General features: G+C 48.2%; 1 protein-coding gene across 1 annotated transcript in view; it reads right to left on the bottom strand.

Moving 5' to 3' along the window:
• ghrhrl (growth hormone releasing hormone receptor, like) overlaps positions 1-26,759 on the bottom strand; it is a 46,814-nt gene that overhangs the window by 8,895 nt on the left and 11,160 nt on the right. The window contains exons 4-8 of the mRNA XM_059971316.1: positions 22,025-22,122; positions 20,282-20,414; positions 12,908-13,061; positions 10,916-10,976; positions 1,414-1,483 (exon numbers count right to left, since the gene is read on the bottom strand). Coding sequence (XP_059827299.1) covers positions 1,414-1,483; positions 10,916-10,976; positions 12,908-13,061; positions 20,282-20,414; positions 22,025-22,122 — 516 coding nt within the window. The remainder of the gene's footprint in view (positions 1-1,413; positions 1,484-10,915; positions 10,977-12,907; positions 13,062-20,281; positions 20,415-22,024; positions 22,123-26,759) is intronic.

The following is a 26,759-nucleotide window of genomic DNA, read 5'->3' as shown; positions in this document are numbered from 1 at the left end:
GAATAAACAGTCAACTTCTGGGTCTTGGCACTCAGAATAATGGGACGTCCCTTTAGAACAGAGATGAGGAGGAATTTCTTCAGCCAGAGGGTGGCTAACCTGTGGAATTAGTCACCACAGATGACTGTGGGGGCCAAGTCACTGGGTGTATCTAAGGCAGAAGTTGATAGGTTCTTGATTGATAAGTTGGTTAAGGGTTATAGAGAGACGGCAGGAGAACGGGTCACTAAAACAAGCAACCGTGACTGAATGGCAGAGCCGACTTGATAAGCCAAATGGCCTAATTCTGCTCCTATGCCTTCTGGTCTTCTGTAGAGAGAGGGTGGGACAGTAACCCAGCTGTTGGCACAATGCCATGTTCGTGTTTGGGTGCTGCTTTCTTGTGGATTCTCTCCTTGTCGATGTGCTGGGAAAGGCTTTGACTCTGATGGGCTGGACTATATCCACCACCGTTCCTGAACCTGGTGGTGTGGAAATTACGGAACTTGTACCTTCTGCCTGGTGGTCATCTCCTCCTCACTGACGATCAAAGATGCATGCTTAGCCCACTGCTCTACTCTCTCCACACCCACAACTGTGAGGCTAGGCACAGCTCATCAAGGAGGAGGTACAGGAGCCTGTAGGCACACGTTTCAGTACTGCACCACAAAACAATCAGTTTTACAGCATATGTAAGTGATAACAAACCTTTATGAGGAGTTTGAAGAGATTTGGCATGTCAACAAATATACTCACAAACTTCTATAGTAGTGCCATGGAGAGCATTCTGACAGGCTGCATCACTGTCTGGCTTCTGCACAACACCGAAAGAAGCTGCAGACAGTTGCAAATTTATTCGGCTTCATCTTGGGTACTAGCCTACAAAGTACCCAAGACATCTTCAAGGGGCGGTGTCTCAGAAAGGCAGCGTCCATTATTGGACCTCCAGCACCCAGGGCATGCCCTTTTCTCACTGTTACCATCAGGTAGGAGGCACAGAAGCCTGAAGCCACACACTCAGTGATTCAGGAACAGCTGCTTCTCCTCCGCCATCTGATTCCTAAATGGACTTTGAATCTTTGGACACCACCTCACTTTTTTTTAATATGCAGTATTTCCTTTTTTATACGTTTTTTTAATCTATTCAATATACATAATTGATTTATTTGTTTAGTTATTATTTTTTTTATTTTATTTATTATTATTTTGTTCTCTCTGCTAGATTATGTATTACATTGAACTGCTGCTGCTAAGTTAACAAATTTCACGTCACATGCTGGTGATAATAAACCTGATTCTGATACTTGACACAGTACATTAACAACATTTAAAATACATTTGGACATGTTTCAGTCTTATATGACATAAGCACACGTTCCAGACCCACTCCGCCCACCCTTGCTGCCTGGTGTGAGAAGACCCCATGGTACTTACAGCAACAGAGGCGACAATCGGTCCTTTGATAATCCACCAGTAGGGGGAGCCGTCTATAATATCCCAGCACCTGAAGACAGAGTCAGATATTGATGTCTTTCCTTTCTCCAGCTGTAATTTAGACACTGCCACGGGCAGAGTTAGCAAACCAGCAACGCCCTCAGACCACTCATTGCCACTCAATGACAACAACAAAGAGATTCGTTAGGGTCACTGCTTCTCAGCTCCAGACCCCCGGGTTCGATCCTGATCTCTGTCGCTGCCTGCGTGGAATTGGCATCTCTCCCCGTGACCTGGGTGCCCTTTATCTACCTATCTGCAGCTAGGTGGAGTTGTAGAGGGAGCTTTTGACAGGTTGGCCTAATAAGTATTGATCACAGGAATTGGGATGTCATGTTGAAGTTGTATAAGACATTGGTGAAGTCTAATTTGGAATATTAGTGTGCAGTTTTGGTCACCTACCTACAGGAAAGATATCAGTAAGATTGAAAGAGTGCAGAGAAAATTTACAAGGATGTTGCCGGGGACTTGAGGATCTGAGTTATAGGGAAGGATTGAACGGGTTGGGTCTTCATTCCCAGAAGTATAGGAGAATGAGGGGAGATTTGAGGGAGGTGCACAGAATTATGAGGGATACAGATAGGGTTCATGCAAGCAGACTTTTTCCACTGAGGTTGGGGGAGACTAGAACTAGAGGCCATGGGTTAAGGGTGAAAGGTGAAATATTTAAGGGGAACATGAGGGGAAACTTCTTCATTCAGAGGGTGGCGGGCATGTAGAATGAGCTGCCAGCAGGATAGGTATATCGATGAGAGAGCTATTGGGGGGATTAGTCCACATGCCAGTTGATGGGACTGGGCAGGATAATGGTTCAGCACAGACTAGATGGGCCAAAGGGCCTGTTTCTGTGCTATAGTGCTCTATGACCTGGCTGCAGTTGCCTCTGGTATGTTGGTGAAAGGTAGGATCTGGGGCAGTAAAATGGGGTTGAGGTAATGGGGTGTTTGTAGGCCACTCGGACAGTGTGCAGAAGGACCTGTGTCCATGACTCCATTATGCGTAGCTTCCTCAAATCACTCCACAATGCCCAGTGGCCATTCTGCCCAATGGGTCCATGCTGGTCCTCATGGTCCAGGTAACAATTAACTTTATTTGCCACACGTACATCAAAACAGACAGTGAAACATGGTGTTCTTGTGTCAACAACTAACACAGACCTAGCCTGTGCTTGGGAGGTGGAGGGGCAGCCCACAAAGTGTCACCACGTTTCTGGTGACAGCACAGCAAGCCCACAACTCACTAACCCTAACCGTACGTCTTTGGAATGTGGGAGGAAACTGGAGCACCCGGAGGAATCCCACGTGCTCACGGGGAAATTGCACAAACTCCTTACAGACAGCTGCAGGAACTGAACTGCGATTACTGACACTGCGGAGTGCCGCATTAACAGCAATGCTACCGTACTGCCCCGCAAGCTTCCTCCATCACCTCCCGTTCCTCCCTCCTTCACTACACAGAACAGGAGCATGTTCCCCACGTGAGAACGATGCTGACTTAAACTAATCCCTTCTGCCCGTACACAATCGCTATCCCTCCGTTCCCTCTGTATTCCTGCATCTTTCCAAGACTTGGGAATGTCACGATGAGCTCTGGCAATGTCGGAACCCAAGTGCAGAGGAAAGGCAGACTCCAACATAGAGACAGTGACCAGTTTTTCTCATAGTAATCCCAAAAGAGCATGAGTGAAAGCTCAAGAAGTAACATTCTCAAAACGAGGACCCCGCAATCACCACTGATCAGGCATCCACTTAGATAATAGAAGTGATGCAGAATCCCTGAGCCGATCCAAATAAATATAACAAGCTTAAACAGAAAGCAGCACATTGCACAGAGTGAGGGACGCAACAGAAAATGGCAGGAACTCGAAACATTTTTAATGACTCTCATTAAACAACAATTAACCATTTCAGGTTTTCTTAAAGACCTCAGAGCCAAATGTTCTCTGGTTCCCTGCACCGTCTGTAAGAGCTCATTACAGGGCAGTGGAATTTACCCAATGTCCAGTCCTGCTGAGCATAGACTGAGTGGCCTATCCCTGAACATATATGCCCAGTGTTCTCCCAACCAATTATGGGATCGTGCTGCATTTCTGAATTGTGACCATGACTGCCCTTCAAACTGGCTGCAAAGTGGTTTGGGACGCACAAAGCCCTATATAAATGAACATCTGACCTTTCCACCAACTAACTAGAATACAAGGTTAACGGCAATATTCTTGGCAGTGTGGAGGAACAGAGGGATCTCAGGGTCCATGTCCAGAGATCCCTCAAAGCTGTACACAAGTTGATAGTGTTGTTAAGAAGGCGCTTGGCGTGTTGGCTTTTACAGTCAGGGGATCGAGTTCAAGAATTGTGAGGTAATGTTGCAGGTAGTGCTTCTTGGGGAGGTTTAAACTAAATTTGCAGGGGGCGGGGATCCAGAACGTGAGGGAGGATAGTGAGAGGAAGAATAAAGGACAGGTGGGGACTACACGGTTCCGGAATATTAAGTGTGTAGTAGAGGAAGGTGGGGCGGAACAAGTGATAAGGAGGACTCATGTACAGAGGGATGGTCTGACGGAACATGGAGTTAAATGTGTTGAAAGAATAAGTAAATTTAGGAAGGACAACAAAATTCTAGGGGCGTATAGCCCAATGGGAGTTCGGGGAGCTGGGTTAAGCACAATAGGCAGCGATTCAAACAAAGAGAGGAGAAATGAGCTAAAAATTCTATATCTGTATGCACAAAGTGATAGAAATAAGGCAGATGAGCTTGAAGCCCAGATGCGAATGGATAAATATGATGTTGTTGGGATAACGGAGACATGGCTGCAGGGAGATCAGACCTGGGAAATGAATGTTCAAGGGTATACGTGCTATTGTAGGGACAGAAATGTGGGCAGAGGGGGTGGGGTGGCCCTGTTGGTGAGGAATGAGATTCAGTCCTTTGCAAGGGGGGACATAGGGTCAGGAGAAGCAGAGTCTGTGTGGATAGAATTGAGGAACAGTAAGGGCAAAAGGACCCAAATGGGTGTTGTCTACAGGCCACCAAACAGTAGCATGGATATTGGGTGCAAGTTGAATAGGGAGTTAACATTGGCATGTGGCAATGGTAATGTCGCAGTAGTTATGGACGATTTCAACATGCAGGTGAACTGTGAGAATCAGGTTAGTGCTGGACCACAGGATAGGGAGTTTGTAGAGTTCCTACAGGATGCATTCTTGGAACAGCTTGTACGAGAGCCGACCAGGGACAAGACTATTCTGGATTTAGTGTTATGTAATGAACAGGATTTGATAAGCGGTCTCGCAGTAAAGGAGCCATTAGGAGGTAGTGATCACAATATGATAAGCTTTTATCTACAATTTGAGAAGGATAAGGGCAGATCGGAGGTGTCAGTGTTGCAGATGAACAGGGGAAACTATGGAGCCATGAGGGAGGAGCTGGCCAAAGTTGACTGGACGGATAGCCTAGCAGAAAAGACAGTGGAACAGCAATGGCAGGTATTCTTGGGAATAATGCACAAGGTGCAAAATCAGTTCATCCCCCGGAGAAGGAAGGATTCAAAGGAGGGAAAGGGGCCACAGTGGTTGACAAAGGAAGTCAGAGATTGCATAGCAATAAAAAAAGGAAGTATGACAGAGCTAAGGTGAGTGGGAGGACAGATGATTGGGAAGTTTTTAAGGAACAACAGAACTTAACTAAAAAGTCAATACAGGGAGAAAAAAATGAGGTACGAACGCAAGCAAGCCAGGAATATAAAGGAAGATAGCAAAAGCTTTTTTAGGTATGTGAAGAGAAAGAAGATAGTTAAGAACAATGTTGGGCCCTTGAAGAATGAATTGGGTGAAACTGTTATGGGAAACAGAAATGGCAGAAGAATTTAATGAGTACTTTAGATCTGTTTTCACTAAGGAAGACACAAGCAATCTCCCAGATGTATGGATGGGCCAAGGACATAGGGTAACAGAGGAAATGAAACAGATGACATTCGGAAGGAAACGGTGTTGAGAAGACTGATGGGACTGAAGGCTGACAAATCCCTAGGTCCAGATGGTCTGCATCCTAGGGTATTAAAGGAGGTGGCTCAGGAAATTGCGGATGCATTGGTAATCATTTTCCAATGTTCCTTAGATTCAGGATTAGTTCCTGAGGATTGGAGAATGGCTAATGTTAACCCACTTTTTAAGAAAGGAGGGAGGGAGAAAACAGAGAACTATCGACCTGTCAGCCTGATATCGGTGGTGGGGAAGATGCTAGAGTCCATTATTAAGGATGAAATAGTGGCATATCTAGATAGCAGTGATAGGATTGGGCCGAGCCAGCATGGATTTACCAAGGGCAAATCATGCTTGACTAAAAATGGAGTTTTTTGAGGATGTAACCAGGAAGTTAGACGGGGAGATCCAGTGGATGTAGTGTACCTCGATTTTCAGAAGGCATTTGATAAGGTCCCACATAGGAGATTGGTGGGTAAAATCAAAGCTCTGGGCATCAGGGGGAAGACATTGACATGGATAGAAAACTGGTTGGCAGATAGAAAGCAAAGGGTAGCGGTGAATGGGTGTTTCTCGGAATGGCAGGTGGTGACTAGTGGAGTGCCACAGGACCACAGCTGTTTACAATTTACATCAACGATTTGGATGAAGGCATTGAAAATAACATCAGCAAGTTTGCTGACGATACTAAGCTGGGTGGCAGTGTGACATGTGATGAGGATGTTAGGAGAATTCAGGGTGACTTGGATAGGCTGGGTGAGTGGGCAGATACTTGGCAGATGGTGTTTAATGTGAATAAGTGTGAGCTTATCCACTTTGGGAGTAAGAACAGGAAGGCAGATTATCATCTGGACGGTGTAAAGTTAGGTAAGGGAGAAATACAAAGAGATCTAGGAGCCCTTGTTCATCAGTCACTGAAGGTGAATGAGCAAGTGCAGCAGGCAGTGAAGAAGGCTAATGGAATGATGGCCTTTATTACAAAGGGAATTGAGTACAAGAGCAAGGAAATCCTCTTGCATTTGTACAGAGCCCTGGTGAGACCACACCTGGAGTATTGTGTGCAGTTTTGGTCTCCAGGGTTAAGGAAGGACATCCTGGCTGTAGAGGAAGTGCAGCATAGATTCACGAGGTTAATTCCTGGGATGTCCAGACTGTCTTATGCAGAGAGGTTAGAGAGACTGGGCTTGTACACGCTGGAATTAAGCAGATTGAGAGGGGATCTGATTGAAACATATAAGATTACTAAGGGATTGGACAAGATAGAGGCAGGAAATATGTTTCAGATGCTGGGAGAGTTCAGTAACCAGAGGGCATGGTTTGAGAATAAGGGGTAGGTCATTTAGGACAGAGTTAAGGAAAAACTTCTCCCAGAGAGTTGTGGGGGTGTGGAATGCACTGCCTCAGAAGGTAGTGGAAGCCAATTCTCTGGATGCTTTCAAGAAGGAGCTCGATAGATATCTGATGGATAGGGGAATCAAGGGATATGGGGACAAGGCAGGAACCGGGTATTGATGGTAATTGATCAGCCATGATCTCAAAATGGCGGTGCAGGCTCGAAGGACCGAATGGTCTACTTCAGCACCTATTGTCTATTGTCTCTATAAAACCATGATTAGACCACACTTGGAGTGTTGTGTTCAGTTCTGGTCACCTCATTATAGGAAGGATGTGGGAGCTTTAGAAGGGATACAGAAGAGATTTACCAGGCTGCTGCCTGGTTGAGACAGATGAAAGGCTGAGTAAGCCAGGGCTTTTCTCTTTGCAGTAAAGGAGGAGAGAGGTGACTTCACAGAGATGTACAAAATATTGAGAGGTATATATATATATATATACATGGTGTGGATAGGTTGGACAGCAGACTTTTTTCCAGGACTGAAAAGGGAATTCAGCTTGAAGCTGTTTGAAGGGGAGTACAGGGTGGAGAACCAAGGTAGTTTTACACAGGGAGTGGTGGGTGTGTGGAATGCACAGGGTGAGGGGTGAGGCACATTAGGGAAATTTACGAGACTCTCAGATAGGCACATAGATGATAGAAAAATAGAGGGCCGTGTGGGGGGGGGGGTAGGGTTAGATTAATCTTAGAGTAGGTTCAAGGGTTAGCACAGCATCATGGGCCAAAGGGCCTGCACTGTGTTGTACTGTTCTGTTCTATATTCCACCCTTTGTCGCATCCAGTTCTCTGGTACAGAAGCTTCTCCGTTTCCTGGAGACGGGTGCCTGACGGTTAGTATAGACTTGATGGGCTGAAGGGTCTGTTTCTGCACCTTACTGCGCCAGACAATCTGTTGGAGGGTCTCAATAGGTCATGCAGCATCCGTTGGGTGGGGGGGACGGGAGGAACATTCGACGTTTCAAGTCAAAACCATGAATTCAGATGGAAAGTGGAGAGATGAGGTGGGCAGTCTCACCAATGTCTTATACAACTTCAACATAACATCCCATCTCTTGTTCTCAATACGAAGGCCAATGTGCCAAAAGCTTTCTTGACAAACCTATCAACCTGCGATGCCACTTTCAACAGTGATAGTCTGTCAGCAAAGCCTGGAAATTCCTGCAGATGTACCGTGGAGAGTTTTCCGACGGGTTGCATCAGCGTCTGGTACGGCGGCTCCAACGCACCGGATCACGAGATGCTTCAGAGTGTTGCAGACTCAGCCAGGTAGATCACAGGCACAAGCCTGCCCACCAGTGCGGACGTCTTCAAAAGGCAGTGCCTCAAGAAGGGGGCATCCGTCACTGAGGACCCTCGCCACCCAGGACATGCCTCCTTCCCACAAGGGAGGCAGTGACTCAGCGTTCTCCCCCTTTGCCATCAAGTTTCAGGACACTCCATGAACACTACCTCACTTGCACTATCAATTTCCTTGTTTTCTACTTTACCTTAAACTAATTTAATTATGTCTTGCACTGTCACGAAAGAAAACTAATTTCACAACTACTTTCAGTGACAATGAACCTGATTCGGAATTATAGATGGAGGCGGAAAGAGAGGGAAGGAAAAAGACCTTGGTCCCATTCACCTGGAATTCCTGTTTCACCACTTCCCTACCCCTCTCCTCGCCACCCTCAGTCCTGATGTAGGGTCTTGACCCAAAACGTCAACAGTTCCTCCCCCACCAACGCTGCTTGACCTGTTGAGTTCCTCTAGCAAATTGCTTGTTGCTTCAGATTCCAGCATCTGCTTTTGTGTCATTTATCATGTGGCTTGTTTAATGTGGGGCGATATATCTCCTTCATTGAGCACAGAACAGGCCCTACCTCTTACAATGTCGAGCCGAACCATTAACCTACTCCAAGATCAGTCTAACCCTTCCCTCACGCATAGCCCCCATTTTTCTATCAATGAGGTGCCTATCTAAGAGTGTCTTAAATAGCCCTAATGTACCTGTCTCTACCAATGCCCCCGGCAGGGAGTTCCACACACTTTCCTCCAATCTACACCAGATACTGTCCCTATACTTTCCTCCAATCACTTTAACGTTTTGCCCTTTGTACTAGCCATTTGCACCCTGGAAAAAGGCCTCTGACTGTCCACTCTATCTATCACTTTGATCATCTTGCACACCTCTAGCCAGTTACATTTCATCTTCCTTCTCTCCAAAGAGAAAGGCCCTAGCCCACTCAACCTTTCATCTTAAGACATGCTCTCTAATCTAGGCAGCGTCCTGGTGAATCTCCTCTGCACCCTCTCTAATCCAGGCAGCATCCTGGTGAATCTCCTCTGCACCCTCTCTAATCCAGGCAGCATCCTGGTGAATCTCCTCTGCACCCTCTCTAATCCAGGCAGCATCCTGGTGAATCTCCTCTGCACACTCTCTAATCCAGGCAGCATCCTGGTGAATCTCCTCTGCACCCTCTCTAATCCAGGCAGAGTCCTGGTGAATCTCCTCTGCACCCTCTCTAATCCAGGCAGCATCCTGGTGAATCTCCTCTGCACCCTCTCTAATCCAGACAGCATCCTGGTCAATCTCCTCTGCACCCTCTCTAATCCAGGCAGCATCCTGGTGAATCTCCTCTGCACCCTCTCTAATCCAGGCAGCATCCTGGTAAATCTCCTCCGCACCCTCTCTAATCCAGACAGCATCCTGGTGAATCTCCTCTACACCCTCTCTAATCCAGACAGCATCCTGGTAAATCTCCTCTGCACCCTCTCTAATCCAGGCAGCAAGCTGATAAATCTCCTCCGCACCCTCTCTAATCCAGGCAGCGTCCTGGTGAATCTCCTCTGCACCCTCTCTAATCCAGGCAGCATCCTGGTGAATCTCCTCTGCACCCTCTCTAATCCAGGCAGCATCCTGGTGAATCTCCTCTGCACCCACTCTGATCCAGGCAGCTTCCTGGTAAATCTCCTCTGCACCCTCTCTAATTCAGGCAGCATCCTGGTGAATCTCCTCTGCACCCTCTCTAATCCAGGCAGCATCCTGGTGAATCTCCTCTGCACCCTCTCTAATCCAGGCAGCATCCTGGTAAATCTCCTCTGCACCCTCTCTAATCCAGGCAGCATCCTGGTGAATCTCCTCTGCACCCTCTCTAATCCAGGCAGCAAGCTGATAAATCTCCTCCGCACCCTCTCTAATCCAGGCAGCGTCCTGGTGAATCTCCTCTGCACCCTCTCTAATCCAGGCAGCATCCTGGTGAATCTCCTCTGCACCCTCTCTAATCCAGGCAGCGTCCTGGTGAATCTCCTCTGCACCCTCTCTAATCCAGGCAGCAAGCTGATAAATCTCCTCCGCACCCTCTCTAATCCAGGCAGCGTCCTGGTGAATCTCCTCTGCACCCTCTCTAATCCAGGCAGCATCCTGGTGAATCTCCTCTGCACCCTCTCTAATCCAGGCAGCATCCTGGTGAATCTCCTCTGCACCCTCTCTGATCCAGGCAGCTTCCTGGTAAATCTCCTCTGCACCCTCTCTAATTCAGGCAGCGTCCTGGTGAATCTCCTCTGCACCCTCTCTAATCCAGGCAGCATCCTGGTGAATCTCCTCTGCACCCTCTCTAATCCAGGCAGCATCCTGGTAAATCTCCTCTGCACCCTCTCTAATCCAGGCAGCGTCCTGGTGAATCTCCTCTGCTCCCTCTCTAATCCAGGCAGCAAGCTGATAAATCTCCTCCGCACCCTCTCTAATCCAGGCAGCGTCCTGGTGAATCTCCTCTGCACCCTCTCTAATCCAGGCAGCATCCTGGTGAATCTCCTCTGCACCCTCTCTAATTCAGGCAGCGTCCTGGTGAATCTCCTCTGCACCCTCTCTAATCCAGACAGCATCCTGGTGAATCTCCTCTGCACCCTCTCTAATCCAGGCAGCGTCCTGGTGAATCTCCTCCACACCCTCTCTAATGCTCCCACATCCTTCCTATAGTGAGGGGACCAGAACTGGACACAGTACTCCAAGTGTGGCCTCACCAGGGTCTTATAGAACTGCAATATTACCCCCGGCTCTTGAATTGAAAATTTGTCATGTTTTACTTACTCAGTGTTCTCAAACTGGATTTTGGTAATTACCCAGGCAAGCATGCTGATAGTTGGAACACCTAGAGGAAGAGAAATGGCTCATTAGATGGCTGGACGTCAGAGATTTATTTCATTTTGGAAGAGAGCTGTGCAGGCTGTAAGTGGTGCTAGGCCTATCTGTCATCTCTATCAATGATCTGGCTGAGATCCTGACCCTGCTTTAACGAAGATGTGGCCCAGATCAAAGCGGCAGTGCTGAGAGACACTGAGTCTCCAGTAATAAGATCAAGAAACACAAGAGGGATAATTTTTTCAACTGCCCGCATAATTACACTCTAACATAGTTTGCAAGTGACACTGACTTTTTCCTCTTCCTTTCTTGTGGCAGCAGATACAGTGTGGTGTTTAAGAGACTCTTACGTGGATGTGGAAGGAATATGGATGTGCTATAGGCAGAAGGGATCCACTTATTTAGCTATTTAATTACTGGTTTAATTATTTCAGCACAATCTTCTGCACTGAAAAGCTTATTCCTGTGAAACACATAAAAATGCTGGAGGGACCCAGCAGGTCAGGCAGCGTACAGTATATGGAGAGGAATAAACGGTCACGGTTTCGGGCCGGGACCCTTCAGGACTGCACCGGGAGGGGGAAGACATCAGAATAAGAAGGTGGGGAGGAGGAGATGAAGCCAAGTGAGGTGGGTGGGGGAGAGGAGATGAAGAAGCTGGGAGGTGAAAGATGGAAGAGGTGAAGGGCTGGAGAAGGAGAAATCCAATAGGAGAGCATGGGAGAAAAGGAAGGAGGAAGGGCACCAGAGGGAGGTGATGAGAAGGGAAGGGTAATGGGAGTTCTATGAAGTCAATGTTTTAGGCCAAGACCCTTCATGTGGGGAGAGGAAGGAGTACAAGCTGGCAGATGATAGTTGAGACCCGGTGAGGGGCAAGGTGGGTGGGTAGGGGAAGGGGGCTGAGGGGTGCTAGGTGGAAGAGGTAAAGGGATGGAGAAGAGGGCAACTGATAGGAGAGGAAGGTGGACTGTGGGAGAAACGGAAGGAGGAGGGGCACCAGAGGGAGGTGATAGGCAAATGGGAAGAAGAGAGATGTAGGAGGAGGACCAGAAGGGGAGGGGAGAGAACTTGGTGATAGGTGAAACTGTGTTATTGGAATTGGTTGATTATTGTCACGTATACCAAGGTAAGCAAAATGCTTGTCTTGCATACTGCTCATACAGATCAAATCATCACACAGCGCGTTGAAGTAGAACAAGGTAAAACAATAACAGAATGCAGAATAGAGTGTAAAGGTTACAAAGAGAGTGCAGTGCAGGGAAACAGTAAGGGGCAAGATCATGACGAGGTGGATTGTGAAGTCAAGAGGTCAAGTTATCGTACCGTTGAATAGGGATGGAAGCTAACTCTGAGTCGGGTGGTACGTGTTTCCAGGCAAGGACAGTACGTTCCACGTACGTTTGCTTTGGACTGCACAGCGTCATCGTCCAGGATCCCCCATCCTCCAGGCCAGGCTCACGTCTCAGTGCTACCATTGGGAAGGAGGCCCAGGAGCCTTTGGTCCCACACCATCAGGTTCAGGAACAGTTAACACCCTTCAACCATCAGAGTCCCGAACCAGCGTGGATAACTTCACTCACCACAACACTGAACTGATTCCACAATCTGTAGACTCACCTTCAAGGACTCTACAATTCATGTTCTCAGTATTATTTATTCACTTTTTATTATTTGCACCATTTGTCTTCTTTTACAAGTTAATTGCTTGTCAGTCTTTGCTTACGTATAATTTTTCATAAACTCAATTGTATTTCTTTATTTTCCTGTAAATGCCCGTAAGAAAATGAATCTCAGGGTTGTATATGGTGGCATAATACGCTTTTTAACAAATTTACTTTGATCTTTGAGGTGAGGGAAGTTACTCTATAGGCACTGGATGCATCACAACACGGGACTCTCTACTGCCACGACCTCATCAGGTGCTCTGACTGCAGTACCTACCCCACCCGAGCAGGCTCCACCACCAGATGGAACTCCTAACGTAGGAGAAGGAAGCCAGTAGCAGTGAGTTGAGATACAGAGCCTCCACCAGCAGCCAGAAGTAATTCGTCATCATGGAGAAATAGCAGAACACCACGGCAATCTTACATCCCACCTGCAGCAAAGGAACAGTGGTAGTGTTAACCTTGGAAAGTATTGCCTCCCTGCACCCTCTCTAGTAACGATGTCAGTCAATTCTGCCTCCAGAATCCATGGGACCAACAGGTGTATTTTGGGAAACTAAGGGATGCATTTTTGAAGTTAACTAAGGGAGGGCAGATACACCAATAGCAGGGCAGAATCACCAATGATAGGGCAAATACACTCATAGTAGGACAAATATACCAATGGTAGGGCAGATACACCATTAGTAGGGCAGATACACCAATAATAAGGCAGATACACAAATGATAGGATGGATACACCAATAATAAGGCAGATACACCAATAGTTGGGCGCCGAGGAATATTGAGAGACATTGTTAAAAGCAACAAAGTACTGCTGAGGTGTTATAAGGCATTGATCAGACTGGATTTGGAATATTGTGAACAATTTTTGGCTCTGTATCTGAGAAGAGGATCTGGAGGAGGTTCACAAGAATGAAAGGGTTAACTTATGAGGAGCACTTGATGTCTCTGGGCCTGTAGTCGATGCAGTTCAGAAGAACAAAGGGAGATTTATGTATTGAGATATGGCACAGAATAAGCCTTTCTGACCCTTCGAGCCATGATGCCAAACAATCCCCCAGTTTAACCCTAGCCAAGTCATGGGACAATTTACAATGACCCATTCGGAATGCGGGAGGAAACCAGAGCACTAAGAGAGAAGTCCACATAATCAAGGGGTGAACGTACAAACTCCTTACGGGCAGCGGCTGGAACTGAACCCGGGTCGCCTGTACTGTAAAGCGTTGTGCTAACCACTACACTACTGTGCCACCCCCATCTAATTATGGAATATTTAAAGGCCTGGATAGAGTGGATGAGGAGAGGATGTTTCCACTAATAGGAGAATCTAGGATCTGAATGAACAGACTCAGAATAAAACTGAGATTACACAGAGGACAGACATGTGAGATAATGATCTATGTTTAATTTATGTTTCTCTTGTGAATGCTGCTTATCTGATGCTCTCTGCCTGCAATGCTGCTGCAAGCAAGATTTCCATTGCAGATATGTACTTGTGCAGATGACAACAAACTCGATTTTGACTTTGAGGTATGGAAGACGTTTCAGGGAGACTCCAGACCCAGCAATGTGGCTGACCAGTGTGGTAGTGTGATGCTATGACAGCTCGGGACGTGAGAGTCTGGGGTTCAATTCTGGCACCCTCCTTAAGTGAATTTGCACGTGTGTTTCCTCCAGGTGCTCTGGCTTCCTGCCACCGTCCACGGACGTACCAGCTAGTAGGTTAATTGTGAGCCTCCCCATGATCAGGCTAGGGGTTAAATCAGTGGCTTTCCGGACGGCTGGGTCAAATGGCCGGAAGGTCCTGTTCTGTGCTGTATTTCTAATAAAATAAATAAAAAATAAACACCAGTGATGTCTGGGTCTTGAAAAAGCAAATAAGGTTAAAAAAGATGTGTTTAGCAACGAGGTGGGAGGGTTTCAGAAACGCGATGGCTGGAAATGATGAATAACAATGAGGAGCGGTATCGGGTTAAAAGAAATTGTAACGCCCTGGGGAAGGTTTCACTGCTAACGTAATGGTCTTTCCGTAGAAGCGGTGTTTGGGTCACATGGTTTGGAATGTGAGCCGTCCAATCTGGGGAGCGGGTATTTTTTTGTGTGCCTGACACCGGTGTGAGCGGGGGTCTTTGTTCAGCGAGAGATGAAGAGAGAAGATGCTGGAGAGAGCTGGTTGTAGGATCCGAGCCGGTGGGGACCGTGATTCGGTGGAGTCAGCTGCTGAGGGTCGGTGAATAGGAGTGACTTTAGAAAAGTTGAGCTCCAACCTGAGCACATTTGACTGTTTAATAATAATGGGCCCTTTTGGGTTTTTTCCTTTATTAACCTTCGTGATATAATTCGTTTAATCGTATGCAGTGTGCTGTCGGTTATTTCTCGGCACTGGGTTGTAACAGGGAAGCAAATCTCACTGCATCCTCACAACCGTCCCAATCTCACAGGTTTAGCGGGACTGGAGCAGGTATTCCCTGGACGTACGCAGCCCAAGGAAACTGGGGCTTCGAAGTAAACGGGTGAAATGTAACGCATGGAATAGTGGAGTCAATGACTTGCTTTTTATCTTTGGATCGAAGGATATAGAGCAAAGAGGAGTGAACATGGCTGTGTTGAAGAACTATCACAATCTAAATGGGTGAAAGTGCAGACTTGGCCCATTCTTGTCCCTAATGTATAGTATCCTATAGCACTACAGCACAGAAGCAGGCCCTTCAGCCCACCTAGTCCAAGCCATACCTTTTCTGCCTCGTCCCATTTGCACACTCCTGAACCATAGCCCTCCCATCCATGTATTTAGAACAAAGGACATAGTACAGTACTGCACAGGAACAGGTTTTTTGGCACACAATCTTGTGCTGAATCAGTTAAATTAGTCATCCAGTGGCCAACTGATCTCATCTGCCTATACTATATCTATTTCCGTCCATTTTCCTCACATTCATGTGCCTTTCTGATGTTTCTGCCTCTGCCACCATCCCAGGCATCCACTCTCCGTGTTAAAGACTTGCCTCTCGTATCTCCTTTAATAGTCGTTGTTTATTTAGCCAAACGGTAGGGTCCGCCCTCTGGCCCTTCGAACCACACCACCCCAGCGACCCCCGACAAACCTAATCGCAGCACAACTTACAATGAACTATTAACCAACCTGGGAAGCCTTTGGACTGTGTGAGGAAACCTGAGGGCCCGGAGAAACCCCACACCTTCCACAGGGAGGATATACTGAGGCCCCTTACAGAATGACAGTAGGATTGAACTCCAAACTCTGGAGTGCCCTGAGCTGTGATAGTGCCGCAGTGACCACCACGATACTATGGCACCCTTATCACCTTCACCTTAAATGAATTCCCTCTAGTATTAGAAATTTCAACCCAGGGAAAAAGGCACTCTCTGTCTACTGTATCGATGCCCCTCACAGCCTTATAAACCTCCATCAGGTCCATAAACCCTTCTTGGGCTTCCAGCCGGGTCTAGGTGTTGATTGCAAGTCAGCAGTAGCAGAACGTTGCATACGCGATGACTGCAGGGTTGGCTTTGAGAGCACAGAACTACTGTGCAACGTCAATGGCTTTTGGGAGCGCCCGGTTTCCTCCCACGGTCCAAAGATGTTCGGGTTAGAAGGCTAATTGGTCACACGTGTGTAACTGGGCGGCACAGCTCACTGTGTCGGAAGGGCCTGGTCCTGTATCTCACCTTGCTTCCACTTCCAGATCTTTGGTTCATCGGGTAGGTAAGGGACGGGAAGGGGCATGATGTCACTGGTCTTCCCCCTCACTGACTCCTGATGATCTATTGGGAAGCCAGGGACCCGTGACAGGAGGGATGTGGAGATGCTGGAGAAGATCTAGCAGAGGTTTTGTCTGGTCATTCAACTCGGCAGGTAAGAAAGCGTCCACGGAGAGAAATGGATGTTTAGAGTTGAGACCCTTCATCTTGACTTCTCATTGGTCCAGATGAAGTTTCTCAACCAGAAACGTCGGCAGATTTCTTCAGATGTACAATGGGGAGCATTCTGACTAGACTGGAGGCTCCAGAGCACAGGTTCAAGAGGCTGCCGAGGGTTGTAGGCTCAGCCAGCTCCCTCACGGACACAACCCTCCCCTCCCTCACGGACACAACCCTCCCCACTGTCGCGGACACAACCCTCCCCTCCCTCACAGATACAACCCTCCCCACCGTCACGGACACAACCCTCCCCACCGTCACGGACACAACCCTCACCTCCCTCACGGACACAACCCTCCCCATCATCACGGACACAACCCTCCCCTCCCTCACGTTCACAACCCTCCCCACCGTCACGGACACAACCCTCCCCTCCGTCACGGACACCACCCTCCCCTCCATCACGGACACAACCCTCCCCCTCCGTCACGGACACAACCCTCCCCTCCGTCACGGACACCACCCTCCCCTGCCTCACGGACACAACCCTCCCCTCCCTCACGGACACAACCCTCCCCACCGTCACGGACACAACCCTCCCCACCGTCACAGACACAACCCTCCCCTCCCTCACGGACACAACCCTCCCCACCGTCACGGACACAACCCTCCCCCTCCATCACGGACACAACCCTCCCCTCCGTCACGGACACAACCCTCCCCTGCCTCACGGACACAACCCTCCCCTCCATCACGGACACAACCCTCCCCTCCGTCACGGACACCACCCTCCCCTCCGTCACGGACACAACCCTCCCCTCCGTCACGGACACCACCCTCCCCTGCCTCACGGACACAACCCTCCCCACCGTCGCGGACACAACCCTCCCCACCATCACGGACACAACCCTCCCCACCGTCACAGACACAACCCTCCCCTCCCTCACGGACACAACCCTCCCCACCGTCACGGACACAACCCTCCCCCTCCATCACGGACACAACCCTCCCCTCCATCACGGACACAACCCTCCCCTCCGTCACGGACACAACCCTCCCCTGCCTCACGGACACAACCCTCCCCTCCATCACGGACACAACCCTCCCCTGCCTCACGGACACCACCCTCCCCTCCATCACGGACACAACCCTCCCCTCCGTCACGGACACCACCCTCCCCTGCCTCACGGACACAACCCTCCCCACCGTCGCGGACACAACCCTCCCCTCCCTCACGGACACAACCCTCCCCACCGTCGCGGACACAACCCTCCCCCTCCATCACGGACACAACCCTCCCCTCCCTCACGGACACAACCCTCCCCACCGTCGCGGACACAACACTCCGCTCCATCACGGACACAACCCTCCCCTCCATCGAGGACGTCTTCAAAAGGTGGTGCTTCAAGATGGCAGCGTCCTCCATGAAGGTCCCTCACCATACTGGACAGACTCGCTTCTCATTACTACCGTCAGGGAGGATTTAGGAACAGCTTCTTACCCTCCATCATCAGTGCTCTGAATGGTCCGTCACTGCTTTGCTTCCTTTTTGTACTAGTAATTTATTTTTGTATTTCTCTTTGTAATTTATAGAAATGTTTTATGTCTTGCACTGAACGGCTGCTGCAAAAATCAGATTTCCTGACATTCAAGCAACACACACAAAATGCTGGTGGAACACAGCAGGTCAGGCAGCATCTAAAGGGAGAAGCACTGTAGACGTTTCGGGCCGAGACCCTTCATCTGTCCTGACGCAGGGTCTCAGCCCGAAACATCGACAGCGCTTCTCCCTATAGATGCTGCCTGGCCTGCTGTGTTCCACCAGCATTTTGTGTGTATTGTTGCTTGAATTTCCAGCGTCTGCAGATTTCCTCGTGTTTCCTGGCATGTCAGTGATAATAAACCTGGATCTGTATCTGCTCCGTAGACGATGCCTGACCCACTGAGTTCCTCTGGCTTTTTGTGTGTTGCTCCAGTCTCTGGCATCTGCACCCTCTATTGTGTCTTCACCAGGATGCTGTCTGGATTAAAAGGCTTTTCCGTAAGGAAAGGTTGGAGCAACTTAGGCTGTCTTCTCGGGAGTGGCAGAGGCCAAGGGGAGATCCAATGGAGCTTTATAGATTTACGGTAGACACAGAAAGAGTAGACCAGAGTGCCCTTTGCCCCAGGGTAGGGGTGCCATATACTGGAGGGCATGTATTACACCGCAAGACCAGATGAAATGAGAGGAGAATTAGGGTCACTCAGCTCATTGAGTCTGCCCCACCGATTTATTACCCCTCTCAACCCCACTCTTCTGCTTTCTCCCCATGACCTTTGACACCCTGATTAATCAGGAACCGTACCAAATGACTTGGCCTCCACAGCCAGCTGCGGCAATGAATTCCACATATTCTCCACCCTCTGGCTAAACAACCTCTCATCTCTGTTCTAAAGGGATTTCCTGTTCTGAGGCCGTACCCTCTGGCGAGGGCTGACACGTTTGAAGGAGATTAGCAAGGTAAGTTTCTGATATTATCACACTGGGTCGCTGGGGATGATATTAAGACAACACTTAAAAGCATTTAAGCACGAGCGGACATAAGATAGAGGATAAAGACCTTGTGAACATAAGCAGAATTCAGCCATTTGGCCCATTGAGTCTACTCTGTCATCCAACCTTAGCTGATTGACCTCATTCTCCAACTTTCATCATGTAACTCTTAACCCCCTCACCAATCAAGAACCTATCAATCTCTGCCTTAAGTATACCCAATGACACAGCCTCTGCAGCCACTTGTGCAATGAATTCCACAGATTCACCACCCTCTGGCTGAAGAAATTCCTCCACATCTCTGTTCTGAAGGGTCGTCCATTATCGTGAGGGCATGTCCTCGGATCCTGGACTTTCCTACTAATTGAAGCATCCTCTCGCATGCACTGTATTCAAGGCTTGCAGAAGCTGGTAGGTTTCAATCAGACCCATCCCCCCCCCCATTGGATAAAGCCCCTATGTAGTTTCAGTTGGCATCATAGTTAGCACAGAGATGCAGAGCTGATGTACTAGCTTGTACTACAAAGCTGATGTTCTGTGTCCTAGCTTCTCATTGGGAGAGCTAGGGCCTTCATCGTTGGAGTGAAAGAGGTTGAGAGGTGACTCGATAGAGACTTTCAAGCTGATAACAGGCATAGATCGAGTGGACAGGCTTTTTCCCAGGGTGGAAATGGCTAACGCGAGGGGTATAATTTTAAGGTGATTGGAGGAAAGAATGGGTGGGATGTCAGAGGTTTCGTTTTTACACAGGGAGTGGTGTGTGCATGGAGCACGCTGCCGAGATGGCGACAGAGGCAGATACATCAGGGACATTTAAGAAACTCTTAGGGAGGCACATGGACGATAGAAGTTTATAAGATAATAAGAGGCATATATAGAGTGGGCAGCCAGAGGCATTTCCCCAGGGCAGAATGGCTAATATGAGAGGGCATAATTTTAAAGTATAGGGGTATGTCAGGGGAGGTTTTTAACAGAGAGTGGAATACCCTGCTCGGGGCAGTGGCAGAGACAGATACATTTTGGGGCATTTAAGAGATAGGCATATGTATGAAAGCAAAATAGGGGCTATGACGTAGGGAACAGTTAGATTGGTCTTGGAGTAAGATAAATGGTTGGCACGACATCGAGGCCCAGAAAGCCTGTATTGTGCTGTAATGGTCTGTGATTCCATTCTCCAAACCCTCCTGCCAATCCACCCATTCCAGGCCCATGCTCCAGAGGTCAAAGGTGCCTTACCGTAGAGAAGCTGCAGTGGTCAATGTCATTGTCACCGAAGAGAACGGCATCTTTGATAATCACAGAAAAGCTCCGCAGGATGAAGGTGATAAACAGCTGGATGTGGATGTAATTCCGTGTGCAATGTAGGTTCCTGGAAAAGTCCAAGTTTTGAGTTATCTTATCATCAAAGTACGTATACTGTATCCTGAGATTCATCTTCTTGCAGGCATTTACATAAAGACTGCCAAACAACCAAAGTGCAAAATACGTTAAATGATAGTGAGAACATGAGTCCTTGAAAGCGAGTCTGCAGGTTGTGGAATCTGCTTGGAGTTGAGCTGAGTGAGATTATCCACCCCAGTTTAGGAGCTTGATGACTGCGGGGTAATAACTATTCCTGAACCTGGTGGTGTGGGACCTAAGGTTCTTGTATCTCCTGCTCAATGGTGGGAGCATGAAGAGAGCATGGCCTGGATGTTGGGGGTCCTTGATGATGGGTGCTGCTTTCTTGTGGCAGCACTCCTCAGTGATGGGAGGTACTTTGCCTGTGATGGGCAGGTCTGTATCCAGCAACTTCTGACGACTCCTCCATTCTTGGCCGTTGGTGCTTCCACAGCAGGCCATGATGCAACCAGTTAGGATACTCTCCACTGTGTATCTGTCGAAGTTTGCCAAACATTTAGGTAACCAATCAATGCAAACTTCTAAGAGAATAGAGGCACTGTTGTGCTTTCTCTGAAATGGCACTTGCATGCTGGACCCAGGACAAATCCTGGGATATGTTAACACCAAGGTATTTAAAGTTATTGACCCTCTTCACCTCCAAAACTCCCAATGATAACTGGCTCATGGACCCCCAGTTTCTTCCTCTTTATGGCTTAGAGAAGATTAGAAATTGGAGCTGGTTGGGGAGTCAATCATCTTCTGTTCCACTTACGTTTAAGTGATTGAAGCAGATGTTTGAGACAGTAACTTATCTTTAAGAGAAACTTCGAGTCATACAGCAATACAATATGGCCCTTCAGCCCAACCAGTCCATGCTGATCACAGTGCCCACCCAACTGTTCCCAAATTCCTGTCCTGGGCCCATCTTCCTCCAGGTCCCTCCCCTCTGTGTACCTATCCACTGCGAATTGCCCCTGGTGTGTGGGTGAGCAGTAGAATCTGGGGGGGGGGTAGTTGATGAGGCTGTGGGGAGAATATAACCAGGTGAGAATAAATGGGTGGATTTGATGGGCTGAAGGGCCTTATGGCTCTCTGACTCAGAGAGGGAAAGGAGGAGAAACCTTGGGTTTACAGTAGGAGTCTTGGTCAGAGGGACATCACAGACCAACACTGAGGGAGACCTGTGCCACCAGCTTGATCCTCTTTCCTGGGGAGGGAAGGGGGATGTTGTGGAGAACAGCACATGAGCTCCCAGCTGTTCTGCTGATGTTTGTCATGTTTGCAATGTAAATTGCTGATGCAAGAAAAGCAAATTCTCATGGCATTTATACCCTGTGTACAATATTAAAGCTGAAACTTGAGGCCGAGGAAGATGCCTCCAAAATGCAGTTCTAGCTTACATCACAGAGGATGGATGTTCCTTGATGGTCAGCATGTTTATGGTGGGCTGAATGGCCTGTTTCTGTGTTCTGTTATGCCAGAGGAGGCTTATAGGGAATGTTGATGTATCACTCAAATCAGACTGGATGATTACAATCACAGCTTTCAAGAGAGTCTAACAATGGCACCTCAGAGGCGGCAGTGTGAAGTACCTACTGGAAGGCCAACAGGGTGATCACAGCGATGGTGAGCACAATGAGAGACAGACTGTAGCCCACGGTGTAGATTACCCGTATTGTACTGAAGTACGAGACCTGCATTGAAAAACAAAGAATATTCTCTCTTGTATCCAGGTTGTCATAACAACAGCACAGACAAGTCTAAGAGACATCCAGTTTCTGAATCTAATCACTCCGCCATTGACAGTTCTCGTCTTCAGTGACCAGATCCCTGAGCTCTGAAATCCCGTCCCTAAAACTCTCATCCTCGCAATCACTCTCTCCTCTCACGATGCCTTACCGTGCCAGGGATCCCGGCTCAATTCCTGCCACTGCCTGCAAGGACTTTGTAAGTCCTCCCCGTGACCGCATGGGCTTCCCGTGGGTTCCTCCCACAGTCCAAAGGCTTACCGGTTGGTAGGTCAACTGGTCATTGTGAGTTGTCCTGTGATTAGGCCGGGGTGGCTGGGTGGTGTGACTCAAAGGGTCTGTTCCACATTGTATCTCAATCAAATAAATAACCTACTTGCCACCTCAACATCTCCGTATGTTTTATAAAAGTCACCTTGGGATCTTAGAGCCTGTGGCTATACGGTTCATGCATTCAAGGATCACCTTGATTTGCTGTTTTCATCGACATGTATTAGAAACTCCGTGTCTTATTTACTTAGAGATACAGAGAGGAACAGGCCCTACCAGCCCAATGACTCACCAAATAACCCCAAACTAATCACAGGACAATGTACAATCACCATTTAACCCCCTAACTGGTACCTCTTTGGATTATAGGAGGAAACCAGAGCACCCAGAGGAAACCCACACATTCATGAGGAAAAGGTACAAACTCCTTACATACAATGCCAGAATTGAATGCTGAATACTGAGGCCTAAAGCTGTAATAATGTCGCTACCGAAGGTGCAACATGCAAAAAGAAACATACGATTATGAAGAATAAAGAATTATATAAAACATAAATAATTATATATACATTTAGAGGTTAAAGTACAGGTATGGAATAAAATGTGCATAAATATATTAATACCAGCATGTAATGTATATACAACATAAACAGCCTTATACAAAATGGTTTAGAGTGTTTGCAGTGGAGTGGCTGAGTTATTAGATAGAGAGGGGTGGGGGTAACTAGAATAGTTGATCAGATTAAAAGCGTGGAGGAAGAAGCTTTTAAGATGGCAACACACACAAAATGCTGGAGGAACTCAGCGGGCCAGGCAGCATCCACAGAAAAGAGTACAGTCGACGTTTCGGGCTGAGACTCTTTGGCAGGACAGGAGAAAAAGGATGAGGTCCGAGTAAGAGGGTGGAGGGAGGGGAGGATGAAATACAAGGTGGTGGATGATAGGGGAAACCAGGAGAGGAGGAGGGAGTGACGTAAAGAGTGGGAGGTTGATTGGTGAAAGAGATAAAGGTCTGGTGAAGGGGGAGTCTGATAGGAGAGGACAGAAGGCCACAGAAGAAAGGGAAGGGGGAGGAGCACCAGAGGGAGGTGATGGAAAGGTTAGGAGATGAGGTGAGAGAGGGAAACGGGAATGAGGAATGGTGAAGGGACAGGAGAGCGGGCCATTACTGGAAGTTCGAGAAATCAATGTTCATGCCATTCGGCTAGAGGCTGCCCATTAGCATTTTCCAGAAGGAAGCTTTTGGGAAAGGCATTTTGCAGGGTGGGGAGTGCCTGTGATGATTAATCCTTCCTGCTTCTTTGTCCTGAACACATACAAGTCCTGCAGGGATGGTAGACTGCAATTAATGACCTGTTCTGGAGCTCCACCTAGTTTCTGCCAGAGGGAAGTCCCATTTCTCGACAACCTGTATCCCCCCGCTACTCACTAATGCCCCGCTAATCAGAACATAGAACGTAGAGCTCATGAATGGGCCCTTCAGCCCTCAGTGTTGCACCAACCTAAGTAATCGAGTAATCCAATGCCTAACTAAACTAATCCCTTCTGCCCACACAATGCCGATAGGTGGATATGAGGTCGATTGCAACACTTGGGTTCATAGAGTTATAGAAAAGTACAGCACAGAAACAAGCCCTTCAGCCCATCTAGTCCATGCAAGACCATTTAAACTGCCTACTCCCATTGGTCGGCACTGGGACCATAGATATCCATACCCCTCCTATCCATGCACCTATCCAAACTTCTGTTCAACATTGAGATCGAGCTTGCGTGCACCACTTGTGCTGGCAACTCATTCCACAGCCTCATGACCCTCTGAGTGAAGGGGGTTTCCCCTCATGTTCCTTAAACTTTTCACCTTTCACCCTTAACCCATGGCCTCTAGTTCTGGTCTCGCTTAACGCGTAGAAAAAGCCTGTTTGCATTTACCCCCACAGAGCCTTCCCATCCACGTAGCAATCCAAACTTCAAGGTAAATTTATTGTCAACGGACCTACGTATCGTCAGAGACAAGGCTCAGATTCAATTTCCTCTGGGCATTCGCAGTAAATACAAGAAACATGATAGAATCAATGACAGACCGCCCCCCAACAGATGGACAAACAACCAAAGTGCAAATGACAACAAGCTGTGCAAATACAAAAACTAATGATAAATAAATAAGCAATAAATATTGAGAACATGGGATGAAGAGTCCTGGATAGGTTGTGGGAATAGTCTGGTGACGGGACATGTGAAGTTGAGTGAAGTTATCCCCTCTGGTGCGGGAACTGTTCCTGAACCGGGTGGTGTGAGTCCTGAGGCTCCTGTACCTCCTTCCTGATGGCAGCAGCGAGGAGAGAGCAAGGCCTGGATGGTGAGGGTCCCCGATGATGGATGCTGCTTTCCTGCGACAGCATGTCATGTAGAGTGGTGGGGAAGGTTTTACCCATGTTGGATTTAAACGCTATGATCAAACCCCCAACAACCCTTTCCACTCACACTATTCTCTGAGTGAAGGAGTTCCCTCTCAGATATTTGACCTTTTCCCCTTAACCAGTGACCTTTAGTTCTGGTTTCACCCAATCCAAGTGAAGAAGTTTGAAGCGGTGTGCTTGGATCGCGCTCTCCCCCTCTCCGTACGTTCTCTGTAACTGTAACACTGTCTTCTGCACTCTGTTATCGGATTCCCCTTGTTCTGTCTCAATGCACTACAATACAGTACAGGCCTTTCGGCCCACAATATCGTGCCGACCCCTTAACCCACTCCAAGATCAATCAACTCTTCCCTCCCACTACTCCTCCATTTTCCTATCATCCATGTGCCTATCTAAGGGTCTCTTAAATGTCCCTGGTGTATCTGCCTCTACCAGCATCCCTGGCAGAGTGTTTCATCACCCACCACTCTCTGTGCAGAATAAACTATCTCCGATGCTTTCCTCCAATCACATTAAAATTATGCCCCCCATATCAGCCTTTGCCTCCTTGGGAAAATGTGTATGTCTCTCCACTCTATCAATGCCTCTTATCATCTTGTACACCTCTATCGACTCATCTCTGATTCTCCCTCACTCCAAAGAGGAAAGCCCGAGCTCACTCAACCTATCTTCATAAGACATGTTCTCTACCCCAGGCAGCATCCTGGTAAATCTCCTCCTCGCCCTCTCCACATCCTTCCTTTAAAGAGACAACCAGAGATCGACATAATTCTCTCAAGAGTGCTCTAACCAGAGCTGCAACATTACCTCAGTTTGTGAATCCAGTCCCTCAACTAATAAAGGCCTACACACCACATGCTCTCGTAACCATGCCAGCAGTCTGCACGGCAACATTGAGGGATCTATCAACATCAACCCTCAAGATCCTTCTAATGATCTGTGTTGGTGGCATGCAAAACAAAGATTTTGCTCTACCTCAATACATGTGACAAGAAGAAGCCAATTACCACTTCTGTCTTTCTTTCTCCCTTTCTGATCCACCCAGGTTCCCTCTCAGACACCTTCCCAACTTTTTCCAGCTTCCCCTTACCCAGTTCCGTTCCTCCCCCCCCCCCCCCACACCTGGTTCCACCTGCCTATCACCCACGCACATCACACTTGGGAATACCTTTCCGAGATTCACTGGGGTTCCTTCTCACACGCCTCCCCCCATTCTTCCAATTTCTCCCGTTCCGTTCCTCTCCCCCCACCCAGTTTCATCGGCCAATCCCCCACACAGTCAATATATCGGAACTTATTGAACAGTACTTATCAGAGCTAGAACTGACTGAATAGGCTGAATGGCCTCAGCATAAGTTGCTTCATTTTCCAATAACTACATTAAACCATTAGCATTTAGAAAGGTACACACACAAAATGCTGGAGGAACTCAGCAGGTCAGGCAGCATCTATGGAGAGGAATAAAGAGTCGATGTTTTTGGCCGAGACCCTTCATCAGGACCGGAAAGGAAGAGCACAAAGCCGGAATGAGAAGGTGGGGGGGGGGGGGGGGGGGAGGGGAGGGGAAGGAGGACAAGGTGGCAGGTGATAGGTGAGGGGGTCGACTTGTTGAATAGGTGAGGGGGGGGATAAAGTAAGAAAGTGGGAGGTGATTGGTGGAAAAGGTAAAGCGGTGAAGAAGAAGGAACCTGATAGGAGAGACAGTGGACCATGAGAGAGAGGGGAGGAGGAGGGCCACAGAGCGAGCTGACGGACAGCTGAGGAGAAGAGAGGAGGTAAGAGGGAAGCCAGAGTGGGGAATAGAAGAGAGAAGGGAGGAAGTAGAATTTACTGGTGGTTAAGAGAAATCCATGGAGGACCACCCAGTCGGAATATGAGGAGTTGCTCCTCCAACCT

The sequence above is a fragment of the Hypanus sabinus genome, chromosome 6, assembly GCF_030144855.1.
Source record: "Hypanus sabinus isolate sHypSab1 chromosome 6, sHypSab1.hap1, whole genome shotgun sequence".
NCBI classification, from domain to species: Eukaryota; Metazoa; Chordata; class Chondrichthyes; order Myliobatiformes; family Dasyatidae; genus Hypanus; species Hypanus sabinus.
The sequence above is the reverse complement of the archived record's forward strand: the minus strand, read 5'-3'. Positions and strand labels throughout refer to the sequence as shown.